This window comes from Mauremys reevesii, linkage group 6 (genome assembly GCF_016161935.1).
Source record: "Mauremys reevesii isolate NIE-2019 linkage group 6, ASM1616193v1, whole genome shotgun sequence".
Classification (NCBI taxonomy): domain Eukaryota; kingdom Metazoa; phylum Chordata; order Testudines; family Geoemydidae; genus Mauremys; species Mauremys reevesii.
Window position 1 is genome coordinate 57,593,472 of NC_052628.1, and position 24,753 is coordinate 57,618,224.

The 24,753-nt window shown below is 42.4% G+C and overlaps 1 protein-coding gene and 1 long non-coding RNA gene across 2 annotated transcripts in view; one reads left to right on the top strand and one right to left on the bottom strand.

Moving 5' to 3' along the window:
* Window positions 1-24,753, top strand: part of FAM81B (family with sequence similarity 81 member B) — a 47,742-nt gene that overhangs the window by 13,827 nt on the left and 9,162 nt on the right. Inside the window, exons 3-7 of the mRNA XM_039544789.1 lie at window positions 2,959-3,211; window positions 9,830-9,948; window positions 16,076-16,205; window positions 19,767-19,873; window positions 24,476-24,611. Of these exons, the coding sequence (XP_039400723.1) occupies window positions 2,959-3,211; window positions 9,830-9,948; window positions 16,076-16,205; window positions 19,767-19,873; window positions 24,476-24,611 (745 nt within the window). The remainder of the gene's footprint in view (window positions 1-2,958; window positions 3,212-9,829; window positions 9,949-16,075; window positions 16,206-19,766; window positions 19,874-24,475; window positions 24,612-24,753) is intronic.
* LOC120408168 lies at window positions 14,686-18,055 on the bottom strand. Its single transcript, XR_005600481.1, has 3 exons — window positions 17,950-18,055; window positions 16,509-16,569; window positions 14,686-14,792 (listed from the first exon to the last, which is right to left on the bottom strand). It is a non-coding gene; the product is annotated as an uncharacterized LOC120408168 (long non-coding RNA).

A 24,753-nucleotide genomic window follows, 5' to 3' on the forward strand; every position in this document is an offset into this window, starting at 1 on the left:
TGTGTGGAGTGTCCCCCCAAAACTGAAGTGGTGATGGTGGGGCTGGTTTCACACACTGGGGGTGATGAACCAGAGGGGGAACAGTCAGGGTGTGTGATAGTTAAGAACTTAAGAAGGACAGATTTAGGGAGACTCAGGACTTGTTGGTGTCACCCTGCAAAGAGTAACTAAGCTGGTAAGAGCATGGGTGAGACCTTGTGCTTGTCGGGTTGCTCCTGGTGTCAAGGAATGAAACCAGAGCTGCACAACACAAAGGGCACTAAGATTACTGGACTGGCAGTGACAGAACCTCTTATTGGTCTAGGCGATCCCCAAAGCATCACAATTCTGTACAAACAGCCCATGGGCTGCATGCAGCCCGCGGAGCTATTTCATGCAGCCCGCCATAGTTGCCGACTCCCCCCCGCTCCCCTCCCCAGCGTGACGTGTCCCCACTCCTCTGCCTACCTAGCAGCACTTCCCGCCACCAAACAGCTGTTTGGCAGTGCTTAGGACTTTCCAGGAGGGAGGGGGGAGGAGCAGGGATGTGGCATGCTCAAGGGAGGAGGCGGATAAGATGTGGGGCCAGGGCGGGGATTTGGGGAAGGGGTTAGAAAAGGGGCAGGGAGGGGGAGCACGAGCTATATGCTATTTTGATTTATGCATCATCAACAGAACTTTTGACTATGAGTCTAATCCAACCCCCACTGAAGTCAATGCCATTCCTTCCATTGATTTCAATGGGAGTTAGAGAAGACCCTAAATTCCAGTTGCAGAATATAGTACTGGTGAATAAGCATAAGTGAGAAAGAAAACTGCTGGACTGAAATTACAACGTACATTTGCAGACCTGTGTAAAGGGGTCCACTCACCTCAGGAGCACCTCGTTGTGGGTACTCCACCCTTTTAAGCCTCTTGTAAGAATCCCTAATCCAGGATAGAACCACCAGGTTTACTCTCCTCCTAATCTCCTCCTTGTCTCTAGCCAACTCCCTTTCTCTCTAGGGAGTGGTTGTAGACCTCCACCCTGCAGCCTCCTTCCTGCTGTCACTTCCTGGCTTTATCATCCTAGCCCAAATCTTCCCCCTGCTGGGCTTCATCTTCCATTAGTTTTTATCAGTCCCTGGTTTCCCTCCAGGCAGCAGCATATTATCGCCTAGGCCAACAAGGCCTAGGCCTAGGGCAACAAATTTGCAGGGGTGGCAAATTTGCTCGCGCCCCCTCCCCAACTCCACCCCTTCCCCAAATCCCCAGCCCGCCTCCTCTCTCAGGTGCGCCGTGCTTCCCTCCTTCCACCTCTCTCCCAGGCTTGCTGCGCAAAAGTGCTGGGAGGGAGGGAGAAGCGAGTAGTGGCATGCTCGGAGGAGGCAGAGCAGAGGTGAGCTGGGACACCCAGCGCGGGGAGTAACCCGGGGGGGGCAGGAACCGCTCCCCGCCCCAGCTCACCTCCGCTCCACCGCCGCCATCCCCCGAGCGCCACATCTTTCTTGCCGTGGGGGAGCGGAGGCTTGCCGTGGGGGAGCGGAGGTGAGCTGGCACGGGGGGGCAGCAATTTTTTTAGGTCCTGGGGCGGCAAATTTGTTAATCTGCTACTGCCTCCAAGTGCAACATTTAAGGTTAATTAGCCCTTTCTGGCCCACATTTACCCACTCAGGGCTTGTGTGGGATGAACACCCCATCACAGGCTGACAGAATTTTTTTTTAACTCATACAATTAACAAATTAACACTGCCAGCTAAGTGGCCAAAAATGAAATGACTGTCAAAATTAGCATTGACCCACCCCCATTACATTCTTGTTGCTCTATGACTGTAGGTATTTATGTTCAGTCAATCTATAGAGTGCTAATAGATAGGGCCCTACCAAATTCACGGTCCATTTTGGTCAATTTCATGGTCATAGGATTTTAACAATCGTAAATTTAATGATTTCAGCTATTTAAATCTGAATTTTCATTGTGTTGTAATTGTAGGGATCCTGACCCAAAAAGGAGTTGGTTGTGGGGGGATCGCAAAGTTATTGTGTATGTGGAGGGGGTGATGGTTGCGATACTGCTACCCTTACCTCTGTGTTGCTGCTGGCAGTGGTGCTGAAGTAAGGATGGCAAGGTATGGTATTGCCACCTTTACTTCTGCACTGCTGCCTGCAGAGCTGGGCCCTCAGTCAGCAGCCACCACTCTCTTGCTGCCCAACACCGAAGGCACCAGCGCAGAAGTAAGGGTGGCATGGTATGGTATTGCCACCCTTATTTCTGCGCTGCTGCTGGTGGAGCGCTGCCTTCAGAGCTGGACACCTGGCCAACAGCCGCCACTCTCTGGCTGCCCAGCTCTGAAGGCAGCGCAGAAGTAAGGGTGGCAATACCGTGACTCCTTTAAGATAACCTTGCAACCTCCCTGCAACTCCCTTTTGGGTCAGGACCCCCAATTTGAGAAACGCTGATCTCCCCTGTGAAATCTGTATAGTATATGGTAAAAGCGCACAAAAGACCAGATTTCATAGGGGGAGGCCAGATTTCAGAGTCCATGACGTGTTTTTCATGGCCGTGAATTTAGTAGGGCCCTACTAATAGATTAATCTGCTTGTTTAAAAGGTTTATCAGCTAGTTACATTACTCCATCATCTAGGCAGATTTCCATGAATTACTATTATCATGGAGCCTGTATATAGGGTGACCAGATCGCAGGTGTGAAAAATCGGGACGGGGGTGGGAGGTAATAGGCACCTATATAAGAAAAAGCCCTGAATATCGGGACTGTCCCTATAAAATTGGGACATCTGGTCACCCTAGTTGTATAATACAGAACCAGGGCAAGAAAAAGAGAAACTGTTATTATTCCAGTACTCTTGATGTCAAATTTTGACCTTACTGTAAATATTGTAATATGAAAATGTAACATGCAGCACATTTCAAATCTAATGTACACTGGCCAGTCTTCAGCCCCATTCAGACATTACCCTGTAATGTGTTTTTCTGGACAGGGGCCAAGCTTTCCTTCCTGCAATTCCCATGATTCCTGGAAACAGAGTGAATCTTCTAGAAAACCGGTTGTCCAGTCAGGAGAGGACCACAGCTGTTCTCCTAGATCAGGCCTTTCGAATCAAAGATGACATTGTTTCTTATCTTCAAGGAAGTAAGGGCCATCAACAGGGGGAGACAACAGCACGGCAACTGCTGGAAAACCACATACAGACTATTACAAGCATAGTTAAGAAGCTCAGCCATGATATAGAGGTAGGTCTGCATTTGTTCTTGGAGCTGGTGGGATTTGTTGCATTTCTACTTTCCTATGATTCAGTCAGGACCAATATATTTTTCAACTATAGAAAGATACTTAATATTGTATAAGCAGCTAATACTAATATATCTTTGCTCTCCCTGAGAGGCCAGCTACCCACTTCTGCCCCAGTTATTGAGCATGGTACAGTTCTCAGAGGCTTCTTGGCCTTCTGAAAAGGTTAGATTTTCTCCTGTGGCTAAGATCTGCATCAGCAGGGACATCAGGGAGCTAATTACAGTTCCCTGATTCCCCTACGCAAGGGGCATTTACAACTGGCCATATATGGACAGATTCAGGCCCCATTTTGTTTCCAGAGTGGCACAAATGGCCTGGGAAAGGGAGATAATTTGGCTCAAAGATTCTGCTCATTAGAAGTTGGAACATGCTTGGACTTGTTAAAAACACATGGAGACATAAAATGTCGGTTCGCCTGGTGAACAGAGAAACCCATAGTTGTTTAGGGCTTTGTCATGGGGTGAATTTCTAAAGATTTGTATCCAAACTCTTTAGGGCTGAATATCTTCCAGGATCAAGTTTTTCATCAGATTTCTAATCTGTCATTATTTCAGCTGGACCAGGGACAGGGGCAGGTCTAGGGATTTTGCCGCCCCAAGCACTGCAGGCAGGCTGCCTCCGGCGGTTTGCCTGTGGAGGGTCTGCTGGTCCTAGGACCAGCAGACCCTCTGCAGGCACGACTGCGGGAGATCCGCCGAAGCTGCTGGACCAGCGGACCCTCCGCAGGCAAACCGCCGGAGGCAGCCTGCCTACCGCCCCCGCAGTGCCGGCAGAGCGCCCCCCGCGGCTAGCCGTCCCAAACACGCGCTTGGCGTGCTGGGCCCTGGAGCCGCCTCTGACCAGGGAACACCCTCTCTCGCCCTATAGGGGTGCTTGCAGTTCCATGTGAAACCAGGAAATGCAAAGGCTTGTGAAAGTAAAAATAAAACAGTTAATGGAGCTTAACTCTGTAGTAATTAAATTAGAAGACTGAGAATTTAAACTATTGAACCCTCAAGAAATGCTAACAATAAAGTTCTCAGTGGCACTTACCAGAAATATGGACGATTGATAGCAACTCTAAGATTAATTGTACTGAAATTGTCACTTAAAATTCCTTTGTTCCACACTTCAGTGCTTGAATTTGGTCTCCAGATTTGCTGCAGCCTTAGCTGCCCAGCTTCCCAGCACACCAAGACAACAGTGCCATGGGGAGCCCTTGAAGCACTGGTGCCTTAACTCAAGGGCACTTGGTTCCTTCAGTGCCACTGCCTCAGCAGTCCTGCACCCCAGGCAGCTGTGCTGGAGGAAGCCAGTATCTCTGCACCAGAGCACTAGAATTTGAAGGGTTCCCTGGCATTGCTGCCTCAGCTCCGTGGAGCAATAAAGCAACAGAGGCCTTCGATAGGGCCCTTCAAGCCTTGGTGCAGAGCTCCCTCACAACCCAGGCCACCTGGATAGCACCCATCCCTCCCATGCAGGCATCTGCAACCAAATCACTCATCTTCCATCCCATAACTCCTATATGCTCACTGACCCACCTTCATTTCCCCTGGTGTACCACAGAAATTGTACTGAGACAATCCCTGCCCCAAAGAGCTTACAATTTATTTGTTCTGTTTATAAAGTGCCTAGCAAAAGGGGGACCTGGTCCATAATGGGGGCTACTAGGTGCTCCCACAATACAAACAGTATTAATAATTATTAATTATTATTAATAATAATAAATATGGAGCCGGGGTGAGCATATATATGCTAAAAATCTTCATAAATCATAGCCTTTTTTCTAATGGTATACAAATCAAGTAATTTACCCTCCACCCCCCAAATATGAGTACTTTAAAATTGTTATAATCTTGGGGTATTCTCTAACCTGGAATTTATTTTTTTAACTCCACCACAGAATGTAATAGTCACTAATAATTCAGATCTTGGCAAAAGCAACTGATAGGAAGAATTTAAGTTAACAAACTGTGTTCCCAGAACCATCCTGACATTTTGATGACATCATTAACAATGCTCAGCAAAAGAGGTAACCACAATACAGTCATCAAACAGTTCTGGCTGGTGTTGCATAAGAAAGAGCAGGACAAAAGCAATCAGTGTTTGTCAGTTGAAAACAACAAAACCATTAGTGAAAGAAACACTTAAAAATGATTGAACGCTGACTTTGTCCAGCATTGAACATCTTTCACAGGTGCAGTTATTTGAATATATTTCACTCCCCCAAGGTTGGCAAGTTGTGGGAATTTAATACTGTCCAGGGAATTAGATCAAGAACTGGAGTAGTGATTTCTCTCAATAAATAGGATATTGGTGCTTTCCATCTTAATAAATGAAAGACAGATACTGCTTTTGTCAACCAAAGAGCAGGTGTCTTTCATTCAACATTCCACATTTGTGGATTTATCACACCACATTTGCCTTGTTAGGCAAACTACAAATGAATCATTTGAGCTGTGCTAATACACTTGACCTTTTGAGAATAACATTTTTCTACCAAAGAACAAAAATAAATATATAGTCAGGGCTCACTATTTCGGATGCATGCCATGTGCATTGTCACTACAGCTGTGCAGACAGAATGAAAAGATTGTCATTACATTTTGCTCTCCACATTTCCCAGCCCCCTCAGTTCTCCCATGTGCCATCTCTCTCGAGCCAGTGCTAGAATGCCTCCTTCTGCTGCAGAGATGTTACAGAGCTGATGTAGGGGCCATTTATGTTAGAGGTATTCCCTGGTGGCAGTAGGGCCCTTATGCCTGCCCTATGACTGCTTTGCACCAATCTAAGTGGTATTAAAAAGGGCCAGAGGGCAAAGATAAATCAGGCCTATAATTTTTTCTGACTCATTGACAGTGAGTTAAAAAAAAATTCTGTTAACTCTCAGAAATACATGGGATGGGCTCAGACAGTCAGGGATTCAGAATAAGGGCCATGTGACTTTCATCTACATCACTTCCACAATACAACCAAAGTCAGCTCAATATCTACAATGCATCACAAAAGCTGCCTTCAAAACTTTAGCTAAATTCTGTGTAACAAAGATAAAACTGTACCCAGCTTCAATGATAATTTTACTGATTCAAAAATGTTGCATTAAGCACTGCATGTTTGAAGAAGCTCCAGGAACTTAACAGGCAAATCTCAAGTTACTCTGATTTTACATAGAATGCTTTACTCAGCGCTAATCAATGGATAACTTGAAGAATCTGCTACTATGTTTGTGCAGTATGGAAGTTTTCAATGTATATGTCCTCTCTCCTGCTCAGCTTGGAACTCATCCTAAAATGTTTACTCAACTTTATTAGTTATATCAGACAGACAGCATCAGAGATGGGGCTGGTAGCACAGCTTCATGTTAAGGTTGCCTGCCAGTTCCCATTATATGACCCTGTTTTTAGTTACTTATAACTTTGCCAAACCTTATCTGTTCAAGCTCAAATGTCCCATGCTGGGTGTGTGCCTCAGCTTTATATATATATATACACACACACACACACATCTTCAGCCAAATGGAATAGCCACTTCTGAGAACAAGGCTAGTGAAAATACAATGTTTTGCCCATGTTAAAAAAAAATCACAGGGCTGTGCTTTGAACGTATTAACTGCTATATAATGCTAAGTCTCTGAAAAAAAAAGTCAGGTCCTAGATGACTCATAGACTGTAAGGCACAAAGGGACCATCATGATCATCTAGTCTGTCCTCCTGCATATGGCAGGCCACAGAACTTCACCCACCCATTCCTGTAATAGGCCCATAACTTCTGACTGAGTTACTGAAGTCCTCAAATCTTCATTTAAAGACTTAAAGTTACAGACAATCCACCATACACTCTAGGTCAAACCAGCAAGAGGCCCATGCCCCACCCTTCAGAGAAAAGCTAAAAAAACCCAGGGTCTCTGCCAATCTGACCTAGGGAAAATTCCTTCTCAACCTCAAATATTGCAATCGATTAGACCATAAGCACGTGGGCGAGACCCACCAGCCCCACACCTGGGAAAGAATTCTTGGTAGTAACTCAGAGCCCTCCCCATCTAGTGTCCCATCTTGTAGCAATTGGAGATATTTGCTAGTAGCAGTTGCATATGGGATGTATGTCATTGTAGGCAATCTCTTCATACCATCCCCTCCAAAAACGTATCAAGCTCAGTACTGAAACAAGTTAGGATTTTTTTTGCCCCCACTACTTCCCTTGGAACTTCATTCTTCTGATGGTTAGAAACCTTTGTCTAATTTCATGCCTAAACTTCTTGATGGCCATTTTATATACATTTTTTTCTTGTGCCAACATTTGCCCTTAACTTAAATAATTCCTCTCCCTCCCATGGTGTTTATCCCTCTCATGTATTTATAGTGAGCAATCATAACTCCTCTCAGACTTCATTTTGTTAGGCTTAACAAGCCAAGCTCCTTAAGTCTCCTTTCAAACGGGAGGTTCCCCATTCCTCTGATCATCCAAGTAGCCTTTCTCTGCACCTGTTCCAGTTTGAATTAATCTTTCTTTAACAAGGGAGATCAGAATTTCACAGTATTCCAAATGAGGTCTAACCAATGCCTTCTATAATGATAATAACACTTCCCTGTCTTTACTGGAAATACCTAGTCTGATGCATCCAAGGATTGCATTAGTCTTTTTCATGGCCACATTATACTGGCAGCTCTTAATCATCCTGTGATTGACCAGAACACTCAGGTCTTTCTCCTTCTTTGTCACTTCCAACTGATACATCTCCATCTTATAGCAAAAATTCTTGTTGTTAGTCCCTAAATGCATGATCTTTCACTTTGCATTGTTAAATTTCACCCCATTTCTATTACTCCAATTTTCAAGGTAATTCAAATCTTCTTGTATGATAGTCCGGTCCTTCTCCATATTGGTAATATATCCCAACTTTGTGTCACCTGAAAATTTTATTAGCACACTCCCACTTTTTGTGCCTAGGTATTAGTGAAAATCTTAATTAAGATTGGTCCCAGCACCAGTCCCTGAGGAACTCCACTGGTAACTTCTGTGACCGAAAGCATCCCTGTATTCACACTGTACACACCATTGTAATAGTCTTAATACAAAATATGCTTTGGGAGGTATCATCTGAAAACTGATAACTTGCTGGTCAATAATATCATGGTGAAATGTGTGTAGCAAAATTATATGTAAAGTTATTAATACCCACGTATAATATTGCTAGCACATGTTCAAACCCACACAGTCTTGACTAGCCAAAAGTTGTTAAAGAGTTCTGTCCTAAACAAAGGAATGTGTGTTTACTTCAGTTTACATATAAGTAGTATACAGGGTCCTTGAAGCAGCAGGAGGGGGAAATGACAGGAGACAAGGCAAATCTGCATTTCAGCATACACACGGAGAAGAAAGAGCATGGAGCCAACTTCACCACCAGACTCCACGTTGCCTTCTTTATGGTTTGAATAAACTTTGCTTTGTGGGGTAATCCTCAGAAGAGTCCACTTGAAAGGTTGACTGGACTATAAAAGTGAGTATTGGAATCAGGCATGGAGATTACATAAGCATCTCCCAGATTCCTAGTTTAAAGCTCGTTCAATCAGTTGTGCCAACCTCTATCCCAGAAGTCTATATTCCTCCCTGCTCAGGTGGAGTCTATCTCATGAGAACAGTTCTCTGTCCGTGAATGCTTCCCAGTGGTCGAACATCCCCAAACCTTTCTTATAGCACCACTGCCTGAGCCATCGTAATATTGTCTCATCTTCATTGTTCTCTTCTAGGGACAGGTAGAATTCCACTGAAGATCACCTGAGCTCCCATTTCCTTAAGTGTCTTTCTTGGTCTGGTGTAGTCTTCCTTGATGCGCCCCAGAAAAGATCTAGCAGTATAATTTGTTTCCACGTGAAGGACAATCAGTGGATTCCCTCCTGCTCCCATTAGGATCCTCTTCAGCCTCCTATCCCATATCTTAGATTCCAAAATTTTGAGCACCCAAAATAAGTAGATTTTTTTACCTTAAACTTTCTGTTATCCATCTGTAAAATGGGAGTAATACCACACCCTTACCTCACAGGATGTAAAATAAATTAATATTTGAGAAGCACTCAGATGTTATAATGAGGAACACCTTTGAAAAGCACATGAGAAAATTAATAACTTTGTCTTCAGAGTAGGGTTTGAATAGAATATAGTAATTAAGGTATGTGCCCACACATTGAACAATGAGGATAAAACAGGTCATGCTGTACACGTGAATGCAGCCTGGGTCCTATGGAAAAAAATAGCATGTGATCATATAATTAAAGACTGAATCATAATGCATATGCACAAAGGGGGCAAATTAAGTTTTCATAGGCAACCTTCATTTGGGATTTGGATATCCTGACTTTTGATTTCTTGACTTTGCAACCTTAATGTTCTTGCAATGTAGTTTTTATTTGTGTAATTTAGATAGACACTATAAAGGAGTACAGCTGTGCTGTAGAAATTGAAATGAAAACTTTGACAACTCCTTCTTTAAAGGATGTTTTTGCTAAGCTCTGAAATACTAATAAATGAATAATGAAGTGGTAAACTAAACAAGCTAATAGGATGTGACTATGAATTTATAGGTTTTGGAGAAACAAATAAGAACAAGAGATAATGTTGCAACAGGAACAACTTTTGCTGTTCAAAGTTTGGACCATAAATACCTACATGGATTTGGGGACTTGCGTGGAAGGGTGGCCAGGTAAGTAAAACATAATGGCCCTGATTCTCATTTTCACTGCTCTAGGTGTGTAAAGGGGCCTTAAAGTGGGTATAAGAACATAAGCGCGGCCATACTGGTTCAGACCAAAAGTCCATCTAGCCCAGTATACTGTCTTCTGACAGTGGCCAATGCCAGGTGCCCCAGAGGGAGTGAACCTAACAGGTAATCATCAAGTGATCCATATCCTGTCACCCATTCCCAGCTTCTGGCAAACAGAGGCTAGGGACACCATCTCTGCCCATCCTGGCTAATAGACATTGATGGACCTATCTTCCATGAACTTATCTAGTTCTTTTTTGAACCCTGTTATAGTCTTGGCCTTCACAACATGCTCTAGCAAGGAGGTCCATAGGTTGACTGTGCATTGTATGAAAAAAATATTTCCTTTTGTTTGTTTTAAACCTGCTGCCTATTAATTTAATTTGGTGACCTCTAGTTTTTCTGATATGAGAAGGAATAAATAACACTTCTTTACTTACTTTCTCCATACCAGTCATGATTTTATAGACCTCTATCATATCCCCCCCTTAGTCATCTCTTTGCCATGCTGAAAAGTCCCAGTCTTATTAATTGCGCCTCAGATGTCAGCCTTTCCATAACCCTAATAATGTTTGTTACACTTTTCTGAACCTTTTCCAATTCCAATATATCTTTTTTGAGATGGGGCAACCACATCTGCATGCAGTATTCAAGCTGTGGGAGGACCATAGATTTATGTGGAGGCAATATGATATTTTCTGTATTGTTTAATATCCATTTCTTAATGATTCCCAACATTTTGTTTTCTTTTTTGATGACTGCTGCACAGAGTGGCTGTTTTCAGAGAACTATCCATAGTGACTCGAAGATCTCTTTCTTGAGTGGTAACAGCTAATTTAGACCCCATCATTTTATATGTCTAGTTGTCTAGATTATGTTTTCCAATGTGCATTACTTTGCGTTTATCAACACTGAATTTCATTTGCCATTTTGTTGCCCAGTCACCCAGTTTTGTGAGATCCTTTTGTAGCTCTTTGCAGTCTGCTTTGGACTTAACTATCTTGAGTAGTTTTGTATTATCTGCAAATTTTGCCACCTCACTGTTCACTCCTTTTTCCAGATCATTTATGAATATGTTGAATAGGACTGGTCCAGTACAGACCAGTGGGGGACACCACTATTTACCTCTCTCCATTGTGAAAACTGACCATTTATTCCTACCTTTTGTTTCCTATCTTTTGAACAGTTACCAATCTATAAGAGAACCTTCCCTCTTACCCCCATGACAATATACATTACTCCCTTTTACACTGCCAGAGCAGTGTGAAGTGTTCTTAGTGTAAATAAGAATCAGGTTCAATGTGTTAGTAAAATACAGTACTGGGTTTATAATGGTGCCAATGGTGCCAGGCCCACACTCAGAAGGGCCTTGGCATCCAGACTGTGGACCTGCCCCTTTCTCTGCCCACACTCTGTCCGGAGGCTCTGCCTCACTCAGCCTCTTCCCCCCATAAGGCCCCACCCAGAGCTTGCTCCTCTCTGATCCCGGCCTGCCCCTGCTCACTCCTCTCCGCCATGCGAGCAATGGGCAGGGCCTCAGGGGAAGAGGCCAAGTGGGAGTGGGGCGTCAGGGCGGAGCACAGGCAGGGCCTCAGGGGAAGAGGCCAAGTGGGGGTGGTGCGTCAGGGCAGAGCACAGGCAGGGCCTCAGGGAGAAGAGGCTGAGCGGAGGTGTGGCCTTGGGGCAGAGCATCGGTGGAGCAGGGGACAGGGTCACGGTTCAGGTATTGGAGCCGAAAAGATTAATCCAGCCCTGGTAAAATATATAATGCTAATGAATAATAACTACATCTTTCAGACTCAGTTCTTCCTCAAAAACGTGTAACATTTTAGAGATATTATCCTTGATGTGCTGGCTAGATTTCAACTTGAGTAATTACATTTCCCCCATCTAAATTCCCCTGTAGTTTCAATTATATATGGCATAGAATTCTTCATTTCCTCTCCTAAAACTGAGAACAGCAACAGTACTGTACGACAGCTAAGCACCACTGTGTTCCACCCCAGAGATGGATGCATTTTAGTGATGGATGCAGGGATAGCTGTAATTGGTAAAGTGCATTCAATATTTTGGAATATGTAGATGAGTGTTATGCTGGGGAAATTTTCAGGGTGCTAGGGAAAGATAGACTTCTTCCCCTCAGGCTATGCTGTGGCAAATATTGCCCAGATAACTTGCAACTAAAAAAGAGTTGGCTGAGGAGCTCTCTGGCCTGCTGATGTTAATTTTTACTAAATCTGGAATAGTGGGGGAATTCCAGAAGACAGAAAGGTGCCAGTATTGTACCAATATTAAAAAATGCAAGCAGAATGTCCATTCTGATCAGGCTGATATCAGTGCTGGTCAAAAGAAAGGAAAAGCAGATATAGTATTCAGCTGATAAAGAATTAAAAAATAATAGGAATATAATTAATGCCAGTCAATATGGTTTTATGGCAAACAGGCCTTGTCAAACAAACCTGATTTTATTCTTCTATGAGATTACAGTTTTGGTTGATGAAGGCAACTGTGTAAATGTAATATACTTAGTCTTTTGTAAGGTGTTTGGCTTAGTACTGCACAACATTCTGATTTAAAAATACAATACACTATACAATATCTATAGAGCACATGATGAATGTGTTGAGAATGCATTGGCTAGTGGACTGATCTCAAAAACTAGGGGAATCATCATTGAATGGGGTGTCTCTAGTGGGGTTCTGCAGAAATCAGTACTAGTCCCGACTCCATTCAACATTTTTATCAATGGTCTGGAAGTAAATGTAAAATCACTGCTAACTAAATTTGCAGATGACACAAAGATTGGCAGAATGGTAAATAATGATGAGGACAGTGCAGTCATAGTGTGGTCTGGTTCACTTGGTATCAGGGCCGGTGGAACCATTTAGGCGACCTAGGCGGTCGCCTAGGGCACTAGGATTTGGGGGGCGGCATTTTCTTCAGCAGCCACCGGCATTTAGGCAGAGGGATCTGGGGCTGGGGAGCGCAGGGAGGGCCGCCTTCAGCAAGTAAGGGGAAGGGGGGGGGCGGCACGCAGAGGAAGTCCCCGCCCCAGCTCACCCCTACCCCGCCTCCTCCCCGACTACATCGTGGCTGCTTCACTTCTCCCGTCTTCCAGGCTTGTGGTACCTAAGCTGATTGGAATTATAGTGTCTAGGTCTTTCAATAGTCTCTTCCATCGCAGTCTGCACTCTATCTTGCCCCTCCCTATCTAACTAGGAAACAGGAACCTCACCTTAGGCAGCTCTTGTCTTCCTCTTTTATAAACAATTAGATCAATATGTTAAACAGTTTCCTGTTTCGTTATCCCCTTGCTCCAATTGCATACAAGCTTTTTAGTGATCCAATTTTCCTTTCTATAATATGCCTTCAGGCCTGAATCTTCATGTGTATGTATGCAAAAATGCACACACATATTTTCCTCATACAATTATTATGCGATTGTGTGTGCAGCCAGAATAACTGCATCCATAAACAATACCATAGACATCTATTTGGTCATTTGCATACATAATCTTGCTAATAATGCTATCTAGCTCCTATAGAGAACTTTTCCTCTGTCAATTTCAAAGTGCTTTAGAAAGGAGGACTCAGTATCCCCTTTTTACAGATGGGAAAACTAAGGCATCGAGAGGTGTAGTGACTTCCCCAAGACCACCCAGTAGCCCACTAGCAAAGCCAGAAATAGAACACGTCTCATGGGTCCCAGTCCAGAGCTCCAGCCACCGGTTATGCAACCAAAGTTGTATTTACCCAATTATGAAAATCAGGTCCTTCGTCTGCTGTGACTGTACTTTTAACATCCTGCATTAAGCATTCTCTGCATCTGATGTTTAGGTTATTTTGTTTGGCTAGTTATAATTTACATTATTTCTTCTTATTGATACAGAGCCCTCATTCCTCATCTTACTCATGTTGTTTACATTTTTCAAAAGCCTACTTATTGCTTAGAGTTGGGATTTTAAAAAGGAGTCTAAGGGAGTTAACAGGCAAATGGGAGCTGGGTGCCTAACTTTCATAGGCTCTCTTGTAATATTAATAGTTATGCAGGCTGGGATTTGCATGACCTTTTATCTTTTGCCAGGTTTAATGTCAGTTGTCTATAGATGCTCTCTCCCTGATGGTCTGACTCTTTTAGAACTCTGCCTTGCACATTACAGAACAGAATTAAAACTGACTTTGCCTTCTGCATGCCAGAAAAATCAACATTTTAAAAGTTATAGGACCAATTTATAAGCAGGAGCAGCTCTTTCAACTTCCACAGAGTTGTGTCTACTTACACCAGATATAAATTTGACTCACCCTGCCTAGAGTTTTTTCCACTAGCTCTTTCCCTCACAAGCAATTTACAACAAATAACTCCATAATCTCTAGATTGTAGATGCTTTGTACTTCATATTATTCTTGGCTTGTTTCCCAGGGTTTGGGCCAAAAAAGCTGCTGACCAAGTAAACAATTCAACAAGCTGTGTAAGAAAGCAATCCTGCTGTCTCTCTAGACATATGTTCACCTTCTTGGTTATTATGTAATTGTTCTTCAAATCAATAATCCCTTTTGATCAAAGTTCTAGCCTACTTACAAGGTCTGTATTATCTACAATGACATGTTCTGTTCCACTTTATCTAAATGCTCTGGAGGTCTATCACAATATCCAAGAATCATCAGAGTAGCTTTACTGTCATCTTTTATTTAAACACTTTCAATCACATCCACCAAAATCTCTCTTCAGACTTTTATCTAGCAACAGTGTTGACGCTCCTTCTCCTGTTTTACTCCGTCTAGTCCTTAGGAAAATAATTTATTCAAACATTTAAAATGTAGTTGATTTCCTTACTCAACTTTTATAACAATATTAATATTACATTGCATGGTATGTAGTGTCCTTAAAAGTTCTATTTCAACTATCTTATTATAAGTACTTTTAGCATTTGAATAGAAAAATCCTCCTATAGGGCTAGCTGCTGCAGCCTACAGAGAGGTTGTGGGAGTGTTTTACAGTAGTGAAACCAGCATGAATATTCTGCACAAGGGAGGGCACCAACTGTGAAGATGTGGTGCAGGAACATTCTGCTTCCCTTCCATGCTGTGGAGCAGAGTCTGGTGTGGTTCTCTCCAGGCCGTTATGCAGGTGCATTGGCCAATTCTCTCACGCTGAAAGATGTGCACAGAAGTGGTAGATGTGACTCCACCTGAACATCTTAACAGAATGCCTAACTTGTATTAAATAATAGATTCTAGAGAGAAAGAGAAACAGCACTTTAAACTGCTTTAAAAGTAAAGTTGGTTAAATATTATTCAGTCATTCCATTATTCAACAAATGTTGTTGTTGTCAAATAATTTGCCCATTTTGAATTACCACACAGATTTTGGTGAATGCAGCTGGGAGAGTTAAAATAGATGGTGACAAACTGCTTATAAACCAGTATACTTCTGTCAGTAACAGCATTAAAACTGCTCTTCCTTAGCATCTACCTCCAACCTAGGTACACTAGAGTCACAAGCTAGAACATCAGTTGCAGCAATGTATCAAATCTGTTCCTAGGCATTTGTTTCTAATGCAAACACAGCTGCACCTGGACTCCAAATTAGCCCATGGGCATACATTTTAGAACTCATTTAACTCTATAATTGTTGGATTATACAATTTCATTGTATAAAACACAGAGGACCCAGTTCTACATGTTGTAGAGCTTCCTCTGTTTTCACTGCATCAATGGGAGTTCTGCGGTTTACAATAGATGTTCAGCATATCAGCCCTGTGCTTCACAGTTGTAAATTAAGGGCAAATGCTGACTGCCTTCAACTCCGGTTGACTTCAATTATTGCAAAAAAGAAATTATTTCCCTAGGCAACCAGCACTGGAAGCAGGGCTGGTATCAGGGTTATTGTATCAATGTTTGTCTAGCCCAGCCTATCCTGCCACCAGTCAGGATTCTACCAGGGGACATGGGGCAATTGAATAGTGGCATGTTGAGGCTAGCAATTGTCTTCAAGTGCAAAAATAACATTATTATTCTACTATTGATACTCTTCATGTTTTGTAGTTAACCTCTTTTTTAATTCTAGATGTGATGCGAGCATTGCAAAGCTATCTGGAGACATAAATATCATCAGGCATGAGATACAGAGGCTAGAGAAAGAGATTGGTGGCATCCGCTCTACCTCGGAAAGTTATGCTAATAATTTAGAAATGAAGGTGAGCAGATGAACACAATGAAAAAAGAAGATATTTTGGCTGTAAAATATGCATATAAATTATCTTCTGTCATCACAACTGCTGACCAATGTTAATGGAGGATGTGATATTGACATTGGTTTATTTACTTGTTTTAACAAGCACCTTTTCATTCCAATAACATTATACAATAGCATGGATGGGAGTGTACACACACTAAGGAGTAATGCAAACTAAACAATGCAATCCTGAGATGTGGGGGATCATGAAATGCTAAAAAAAAATTCCCATTACAATTTTCTAATAATATTTCATTATACAAACCTTAGACCCTCGAGCCCCTTCTTGTTTTAAAATGCATCTTGAAATTCCAGATCCAAGGACTCTGAAGTTGGAAAATACCACAGGAAACCAGGATTTTATTCTTTAGTTTCAGCTTGAGAAAGTAGCTGGGACAGATCTAGTTGCTTAAGTGCATCACTAATTAGCCATGCAAATTTTTGAACCATTCCAAAGTGCTCTTGAACTTGTCATTCTTAGGGTAAAATTTTCACTTTTGTCAGTCACTTTTTCTGCTAAAGTATTTTTTTCTGCGGTGTATACATGTGTATAGCATGGATGTACTGATATTTTACCTGTATTATAAGACACTGTTTGGAAATCTGTCTCTTTCAATACGTGTAAAAACATCCTGCCTCCCTACTAAATGAAAAGCAGAACAGGTGTGTGCTAAAATCACATGAAGCAGCATACAAATGTATGTAAAAACCAAGTCAGCCACTTCATATAGAGACATTAAGCAGAAAATGGAACAACAGTGTCCACTGAAGAGAAAACATTTCTTCTCACAGAATGACCCAAAACAGAATGCAGAAGAACAGAGTCTGAATGCAAGTTAATGTGTTGATCAGAAAACTATATTGGAAAACTATAGTAAAGAACAGCATTATCACACAACATAGATATACACGATTTGTTGGCGAAGAGTCAATATGGTTTTTGTAAAGGGAAATCATGCCTCACCAATCTACTAGAATTCTTTTGGGGGTGGGGGGTCAACAAGCATGTGAACAGGGGTGAGCCAGTGGATATAGAGTACTTAGCTTTTCAGAAAGCTTTTGACAAGCTCTTAAGCAAAGTAAGCTGTCACGGGATAAGAGGAGGAGGTCCTCTCATGGATCAGTACTTAAAAGATAGGAAACAAAGGGTAGGAATAAATGGCCAGTATTCAGAATGGAGAGAAGTAAATGGTGGTGTCCCCCAGGGATCTGTATTGGGGAAAATACTGTTCAACATATTCATAAATGATCTGGAAAAAGGCATAAACAGCAAGGGGCAAAATTTGCAGATAATACAAAACTACTCAAGATACTATGATACAGGAGGGTCAGGAAGCAGTGAGAGAGTGGAAGAGGGGAGATATATAAGCCCTAGGCTAATTAAGGTATGGTTCCCTGTAGACTAGGAAGAGTTGCTACAGGTTAATTGGAGCACCTGTAGTCAATTAAGGCCCATCAGGAACCTAATAAAACCCCTGCTTCAGACAGTCAGGGTGTGTGAAGAAGGAGAGAGACCTGGAGTTTGTAGGTGTGTTGCTAAGACTTGAAAAACCAGAAAACTGAAGGAAGGGAGATCCTGCCCCAGCATCAAGGACTGAGGGTAACCCTACCCAAGGGGGAAGAGGGGAAGAAAGCTGCAGGGGTTGAGAGGGGCTAGGGCTCAGAGTGAGGAGCAAACCCAGACCCCTCCTCCCCTCCTCTATTACCTTCCTGGGCAAAGTGAGGTCCGTGGTCCCTCAAGAGCAGGGGAAAGGGGTGGGGTCTCAGTCCCCTGCCAAGAAAAGCCTGGGACCCACCATACCAACATTGGCCATTCTGTCACAATAGTTAAGTCCAAAGCAGACTGTGAAGAGTTAGAGGGATGTCACAAAACTGGGTCACTGGGCAACAAAGTGGCAGATGAAATTTGATGTTGATAAATGCAAAGTAATGCACATTGGAAAACATAATCCCAACTAGACATATACAATGATGGGGTCTTAATTAGCTGTTACCACTCAAGAAAGAGATCTTTGAATTATTGTGGATAGTTCTCTGAAAACATCCACTCAATGTGCAGCGGCAGTCAAAAAAGTTAACAATGTTGGGAAGACAGAAATATCATATTGCCTCTATATAAATCCATGGTATGCCCACATTTTGAATACTGTGTGCACATGTGGTTGCCCCATCTCAAAAAAGATGTATTGGAAAAGGTTCAGAAAAGGGCAACAAAAATTATTTGGGGTATGGAAAAGCTTCCATATGAGGAGAGATTAATAAGACTGGGACTCTTCAGCATGGAAAAGAGACAACCAAGGGGTACATGATAGAGGTCCATAAAATCATGTGGGAAAAGTGAATAAGTAACTGTTATTTACTCCTTCTCATAACACAAGAACTAGGGGGTCACCAAATGAAATTAATAGGCAGCAAGCTTAAAACAAACAAAAGGATGTATTTCTTCACACAACTTACAATCTGTGGAACTCTCTGCCAGAGGAGGATGTTGTGAAGGCCAAGACTATAACAGGGTTCAAAAAAGAACTAGATAAGTTCATGGAGGAAAGGTCCATCAATGGCTATTAGCCAGGATGGGCAGGGATGCAAAACTATGCTCTGAAGTGTCCCAAGCCTTTGTTTTCCAGAAGCTGGGAATAGGTGACAGGGTATGGGTCACTTGATTACTTGTTCTGTTCATTCCCTCTGGCACTGACCGCTGTCAGAAGACAGGATACTGGGCTAGATGGACCATTGGTCTGACCCAGTATGGCCGCTGTTCTGTTCAGAAAACAATGTAAACACGGTGGGTGTGATTTACCCCATCTTTACTCCCCTTAAGTAGTTCTGTGGATTTCAGTGAGACTATGCCTATGGATTAAGGTACTAACAGTAAATAATAGTGGCAGAATTGGGCCCTGTATTGTTTAGGATTACATTTGCCATATACAGTTTTCTAATTGCCAAATGGATAATAATTTCCTAGTAGATGACTTTTAGCTCATGATTAAAGTCTTGCATGAACTTCAAAAAAGCCTTTACATTACGGCCTAATTAAATTCATCTGCCAATGTACTGAACATAACCAACCTCTTGGTATTCCAAATTTTCTCAGATTTGGGCTCCCAATTTAGGTAGACCTGGATTCTCTACATAAAACCATCATTTAGCACCAAGGATTTGGAATGCTACAAAGAATGCTACCAATGAATCATCATGGGTTGTAAATAGACTTGGGAGCTAAGATAAGTAGCCGTATATAAGAATTTTACCTTATAAAGGGCTCAGTCCCCACTGACATCAATGGGAGTTAAATGGTGGTCAGCATCTTGCAGAATCAGGTTCAAAGAGAACAGGGTATACAGCCGGAAGTTTGACTGCTAGCCTTTAGCATTCAGTGAAATTAATTCTGGAAAAAGCACTTTCCATTGCACACCCACCTTAAGTTCGGGCTGATTTCCCAGCTCCTGTAGCAATAATGTGTAGTTAATGTAAGTGCTGATAGTTTGGCTCATGAAAACATTCCCTGTTGAATTCTCATCAGGTAATGCGGCTATTAGACAAGCTTGAGACTTCCAACTCTGAGCAAAGCTCTCATTTAAAGACAGTCCAGGGGGATCAACACCATGAATTGCAACTTCTGGATTTCAAGTAGGTGATGGAAAGTTTTTAATTATATTAATGCACTCTGAATGCTTTAGTCTGGCATGAAACAGCAAAACAAACAGATTGATTTATATACATTCAAAAATGCTGAGGCAAGACATACACAATAGTCATAATTTAAAAAAATAGAATTGAAGAACATTCATTTTACAACTAATCCTTAAACTGAAGAGACACTAAATGCCACCCCAGAAGAAACAACAAATACAAAAGCCAATGAAGCTTACCATACTTAAAGAAAGGCTTTTGATACTTCTGTTCAATTTACCATAACATTTATGGCTGACTTGAAGCCTGGCTAGTGCGGCAACACAGGGGCATACAGGGAATCAAGGTACTCCCCTCATACCCTGCACTGGCTACCCATGCCACCCATGCCATGGGAAGGGAAGCAGGTAGACAGGAAGGGTGAGGAATACGTGGAACTTTAGGTCTGGCAGGCAGTGTAGCTATGCCAGGGCATCAGGAAATATATGCTGGTCATGATCACTTGCACCTAGGCAACCATCAATTTTTAGTGGAGTGACCAATTCATCTTTATCGATCAGAATGAGGTCTAATTTACAATTACGCCCACCTTGGTTACAATACTTTGTGTTAGAAAAATCACACATTTTTCTTTCTACATTTTATAAAAAGATGTTTAAGGAGCTGTTCACCCTGCGTTTGTGTGGTTCAGTGGTAACAGAACCTCACCCAATAGCCCTGTCACAGCTCTAGATGAGCTCCCCCTCCTGGACACTCACTAGACTGCTCTGAGGGGATCCAAATTCTGAATCCCTCCAGACTCTGAACAGAGCCCAGGCACTGCCCCAGCTTGAGGTGTCTAGGCTCACACTCGCAGTGAGGATCCCTTGCTTAACAGCCTTTCTGAGAACTGAGACCCTGCAGTCCCACTGTCCAGCTGCCCAGTCCAGTGGCTGCTCTAGCTACAGGCAAACTAGGCAGCTGCCTAGGGTGTAATGGCAGCCAGGCCAAACCTGAACAATGCTGCAACTCCATGCACCAGGTCACAACGTCGCTCACTCACATTTTACCCAGCTGGCCCCTCCCCATATCATGATGGAGGAACACCGGGCCAAACCTGAGGGAGTGGCACTGCGACCTGGCAGTTGGCTCCCCCACTTCTACTACAATCACTGGAAGGATCCCCACCAAAAAAGTCCAACGTGCCTTTTCTAGCCGGTGGAGGGGGCTCACACGCTGAAGTTTTGCCTAGAGGGGCAGATTGTCTTGAGCAGCCTCTGGCCCAATCCCTGTTACCAGTGGTGACACCTCTGGTTCCCCCATAACTTAAACACACCCGCTAGGTTTACAGTTTACCTCTTCAAGGGGTATGTGAGAGATGTATACACAACAGACACTTTGCACAGAAGTCTAAAATACATTTGCTCTTTACTTTGTAGCATGAGAAATTTACAGATCTAGACAAAAATAATAAACTCTACACACTTCCCCCCCCCCAACCCCTCGCTCAGTTTCTTCACCACTCTGGACCATTCTTTGTGCTGGGGCCAAGGTCTTCTGGGAGACCCAAGACCCTTCCCCTGCAGCAGCATGACTTATCTGAACCTTAGTGAATCTCTCTCATTTGCTTGCTCTGCAGGCCAGCTAGTTTTGATCTTGGTTGTTCCCACAGATAAATTGCCCCCTCAACCCACTAAAAAAGCACACCCATTTCTTCTCCTTGGTCCTGCCCACAGCTTCCTGTGTGACTCTGAGAATCACTCCCCCCCCCCCCACTCGTCCTTTTCAAAATCATTGCTATCTCTTTCTCTTTGTTCTGTCTGGGAATTTTCTACTCTCGCTCCTTCACTAGCCCCCCTGCAGAGAGATAGGATAAGACAGGTTGTCTCAAGATGCTTCCACCTGAACAGGCAGCTAGCAATTTCTAACACCTTTGTACCTGGTCAGGGAAGGATGTGACACAGCCCATGTCAGCAAGGGTGGGAGCCAGATGCACTTAGAGGTATTCAAAAATACAGTAATTTCATAAGAACAACTTCATATCCTCAACCAGAATTCATAACTTGTACAGGCAAATTCCCCATTGTGTGATTTATCAGTTAGCACATTGATCTGTACGTATAACAGATCCTGCCCTTCTGAATTGTCAATAATTCTAAAGCAATCATTTGTCAATAATTCTAAAGCATGTAATGGTATCTTTGACATAGAATGCCATTCTCCTCCACCCTCTTCTGCTCACTCTTTCCTAAATATGAGCTTTAGCATTCCAGTCAAGTGACTCACCCCCTCACTTTTCAGTAATATCAATTATATGTCCCCTCCTGACTCCCTTTAAATTACTCAGGTTGACCACTGTGCTATACTATCTGTATGATATCAATACACTCGGTGTATTTTTTCAGGAGCAAGTATAAACATTTCCAGGAAATGCACTTAATATAAATTTGTTTGCCAAGTGGTGTTGCTTACCTCCCTAATTACAATTTGCATTTCAATGGTACCTAGGGACCCCAATGATATCATAGGTACTATACAGCACAATGAAAATACAGTCTCTCACCCAAAGAGCTAACAGTAAAGCAAGAGATAACAGGTGGATACAACAGACAGTGGGGAAGCACAAAGAAATAGTTAGACTAGTGAAATTGATAAGTATAAGCAGAAATGGTCACAGCATGCCAACTACCCACGCATTGTTGAAGTGTTTTTTTTTAATAGGCATCATGCAGAGGGGGGCTTTGGAGGAGGACAATGAGGTGGCTTAGTGGTTGTTTACAGGGATCTTTTATGCAGGAGGGATGGCAAAGGAGGAAATGTGAAGATGCTTTTTGAAAACGTAACAAATGGATGATGAAGACTGGTATAGTGGAGGCAGGAGTGGGTGTCTCAATAGTAATATAAAAGATGATGGGTAAGGCAGGAATAGACCAGGATGGGCCTTAAAGCAGAGAAAAGGAGTTTGTGTTAAGAAAGAGGAGCCAGTGGAGGGATGCAAAGAGATGTTGCGGTGAAACAATGAGCCAGGAAAATGATATTTGCAGCAGTGTTTTGAATAGCTATAAGTAGGCAAGACTGCAGGATTATGAGGAAACTTATTGCTCTCAAGTGGGCAGAGGAAATGAATGAACTGATTCTCTGGTCCCTCACCACTCCTTTCTGCAAGAATATTCATCCTTGGCTTATCACTGACTATGGGGAAAAGTGCTTGTGAGAGCCCCTTGTTAAAATACTTGTAGTACAGGACTGTTATGTTTTTCTTGATAAATGGGGGGCTCCTTTTTCCAGAGGGTGAGTCCATAGCCATGATGCTAGAGAAATCCATGTTGATTACAAAAGATATAAATAAAAATTGCTCAAATTTTCATTCTTGAACTTTCAGAACAATCTCTTGCAATTGCTTTTTGTTTGTTTAGCAATAACGAAAAATGACCCAATGCATTATTTTATATAGTTCTTGATAAGGTGCGAGCTACAGGCAAGAACTGCTGTCAAATTCCATGTATAGCAAGTCATTTACTATTGCTCTGTTCTTATTTTCAGAATCTGTTACTGTTAATTACCATTATCTCTACCATAGGACTAATAACACTGTATCTGTAGCGTTGTGTTTAAAAAATGGGAGGGAGCTCTTTTCCTTTCACCCAATGCTTAATTTTTTTTCAGGATGATATTTGTACTTTATTAGAATTACAAGTAAATGTGCCTTTCAGGAATGCTTAGTTATAAGCTTCTGTTTTATATTTTGACTGAGGCACAAAGATGCCCAGCTGGTTTGCCCCAAAGCTGTGCACTTACTCAGCAGTACCGCTCAAATTAGAATTCTAGGAGCCAATGTTTACAGGAGAACAAATATGTCAAAATTAGCATAGAAAATAATATTTTCTAACACTTTAAGGTCAGATCACCCACAAAAGCTTGGAAATTTACATTTATAACTGAAACTTGGTCCTAAAATCATCTCTGTAATATGTCTCACAATGTACATTATATCACATGTTGCAGCATAAAAAGAACAGTCTAAATCACACAGCCCCCTCTACCTAGACACTGTTCACAGCTCTGATTTCTGAGCTGTTGTGAGCCTCAGTCCCACTCCGGGCCTGCTCTCTACTCCCAGGATCCTATATTTTGATCACTCTACAATGTAAGACCCTTCTCTTTGTGCAAGACCCTCCCACTCCTTTGTCTGCTTTCTGGACTTTATTCTGTGTCTTTTGGGAGACTTCCAGACTTCCATCTGCCCCCAAGGCAAACTGGTCTCCTTGTACACTTTCAAGCTTCTATTCTGTCTTTTCATGTTTCCGTTTCCATTTCCAGCTCAGCCGTGACTTTGCTGCTCTTCCTGGTGCCAACAATATAGGGTATGCTCAGCCTGATACTGTAGTGATCCCGTTGGATCCCTGGAACCAATCCATTTCAAGAGTAAATTTGATTGGAATGGGAAAATAAACTATTATGCATATTCACTTCTCCAATCTTCTCCCCCAGATGACAACGTGCATCAGAACTAAGCCAGCCGGACGTGTTAAAAACAATTTACTCAAGTGACTAAGATTTCACATAACATTGACTAAAACTCAGGTTTATTACTAAAAGATTAATCTTTCTTATTATTAGGGTGAATAGTCTTCTAAATGACCTCCGGGATCAAATTCAGGACCAACGAAAGTGGACAGAAACCCAGCTGAGGCGATCTGAACAAGAACAAGCCTACAATACAAATCAATTTCTTAATGCAATAAAGGAGAGACTGGTAAGATGTTTTATAACCCCACACTGATAAAATCAATATAGATTTCTAGACCTCCCACAACTAATTACAAGAGCAACCCCAAAGATTTTTTATTCCAAGATGCAAAGCCAAAAAAAAAAAATCCAAAACAAACTGCTAAACC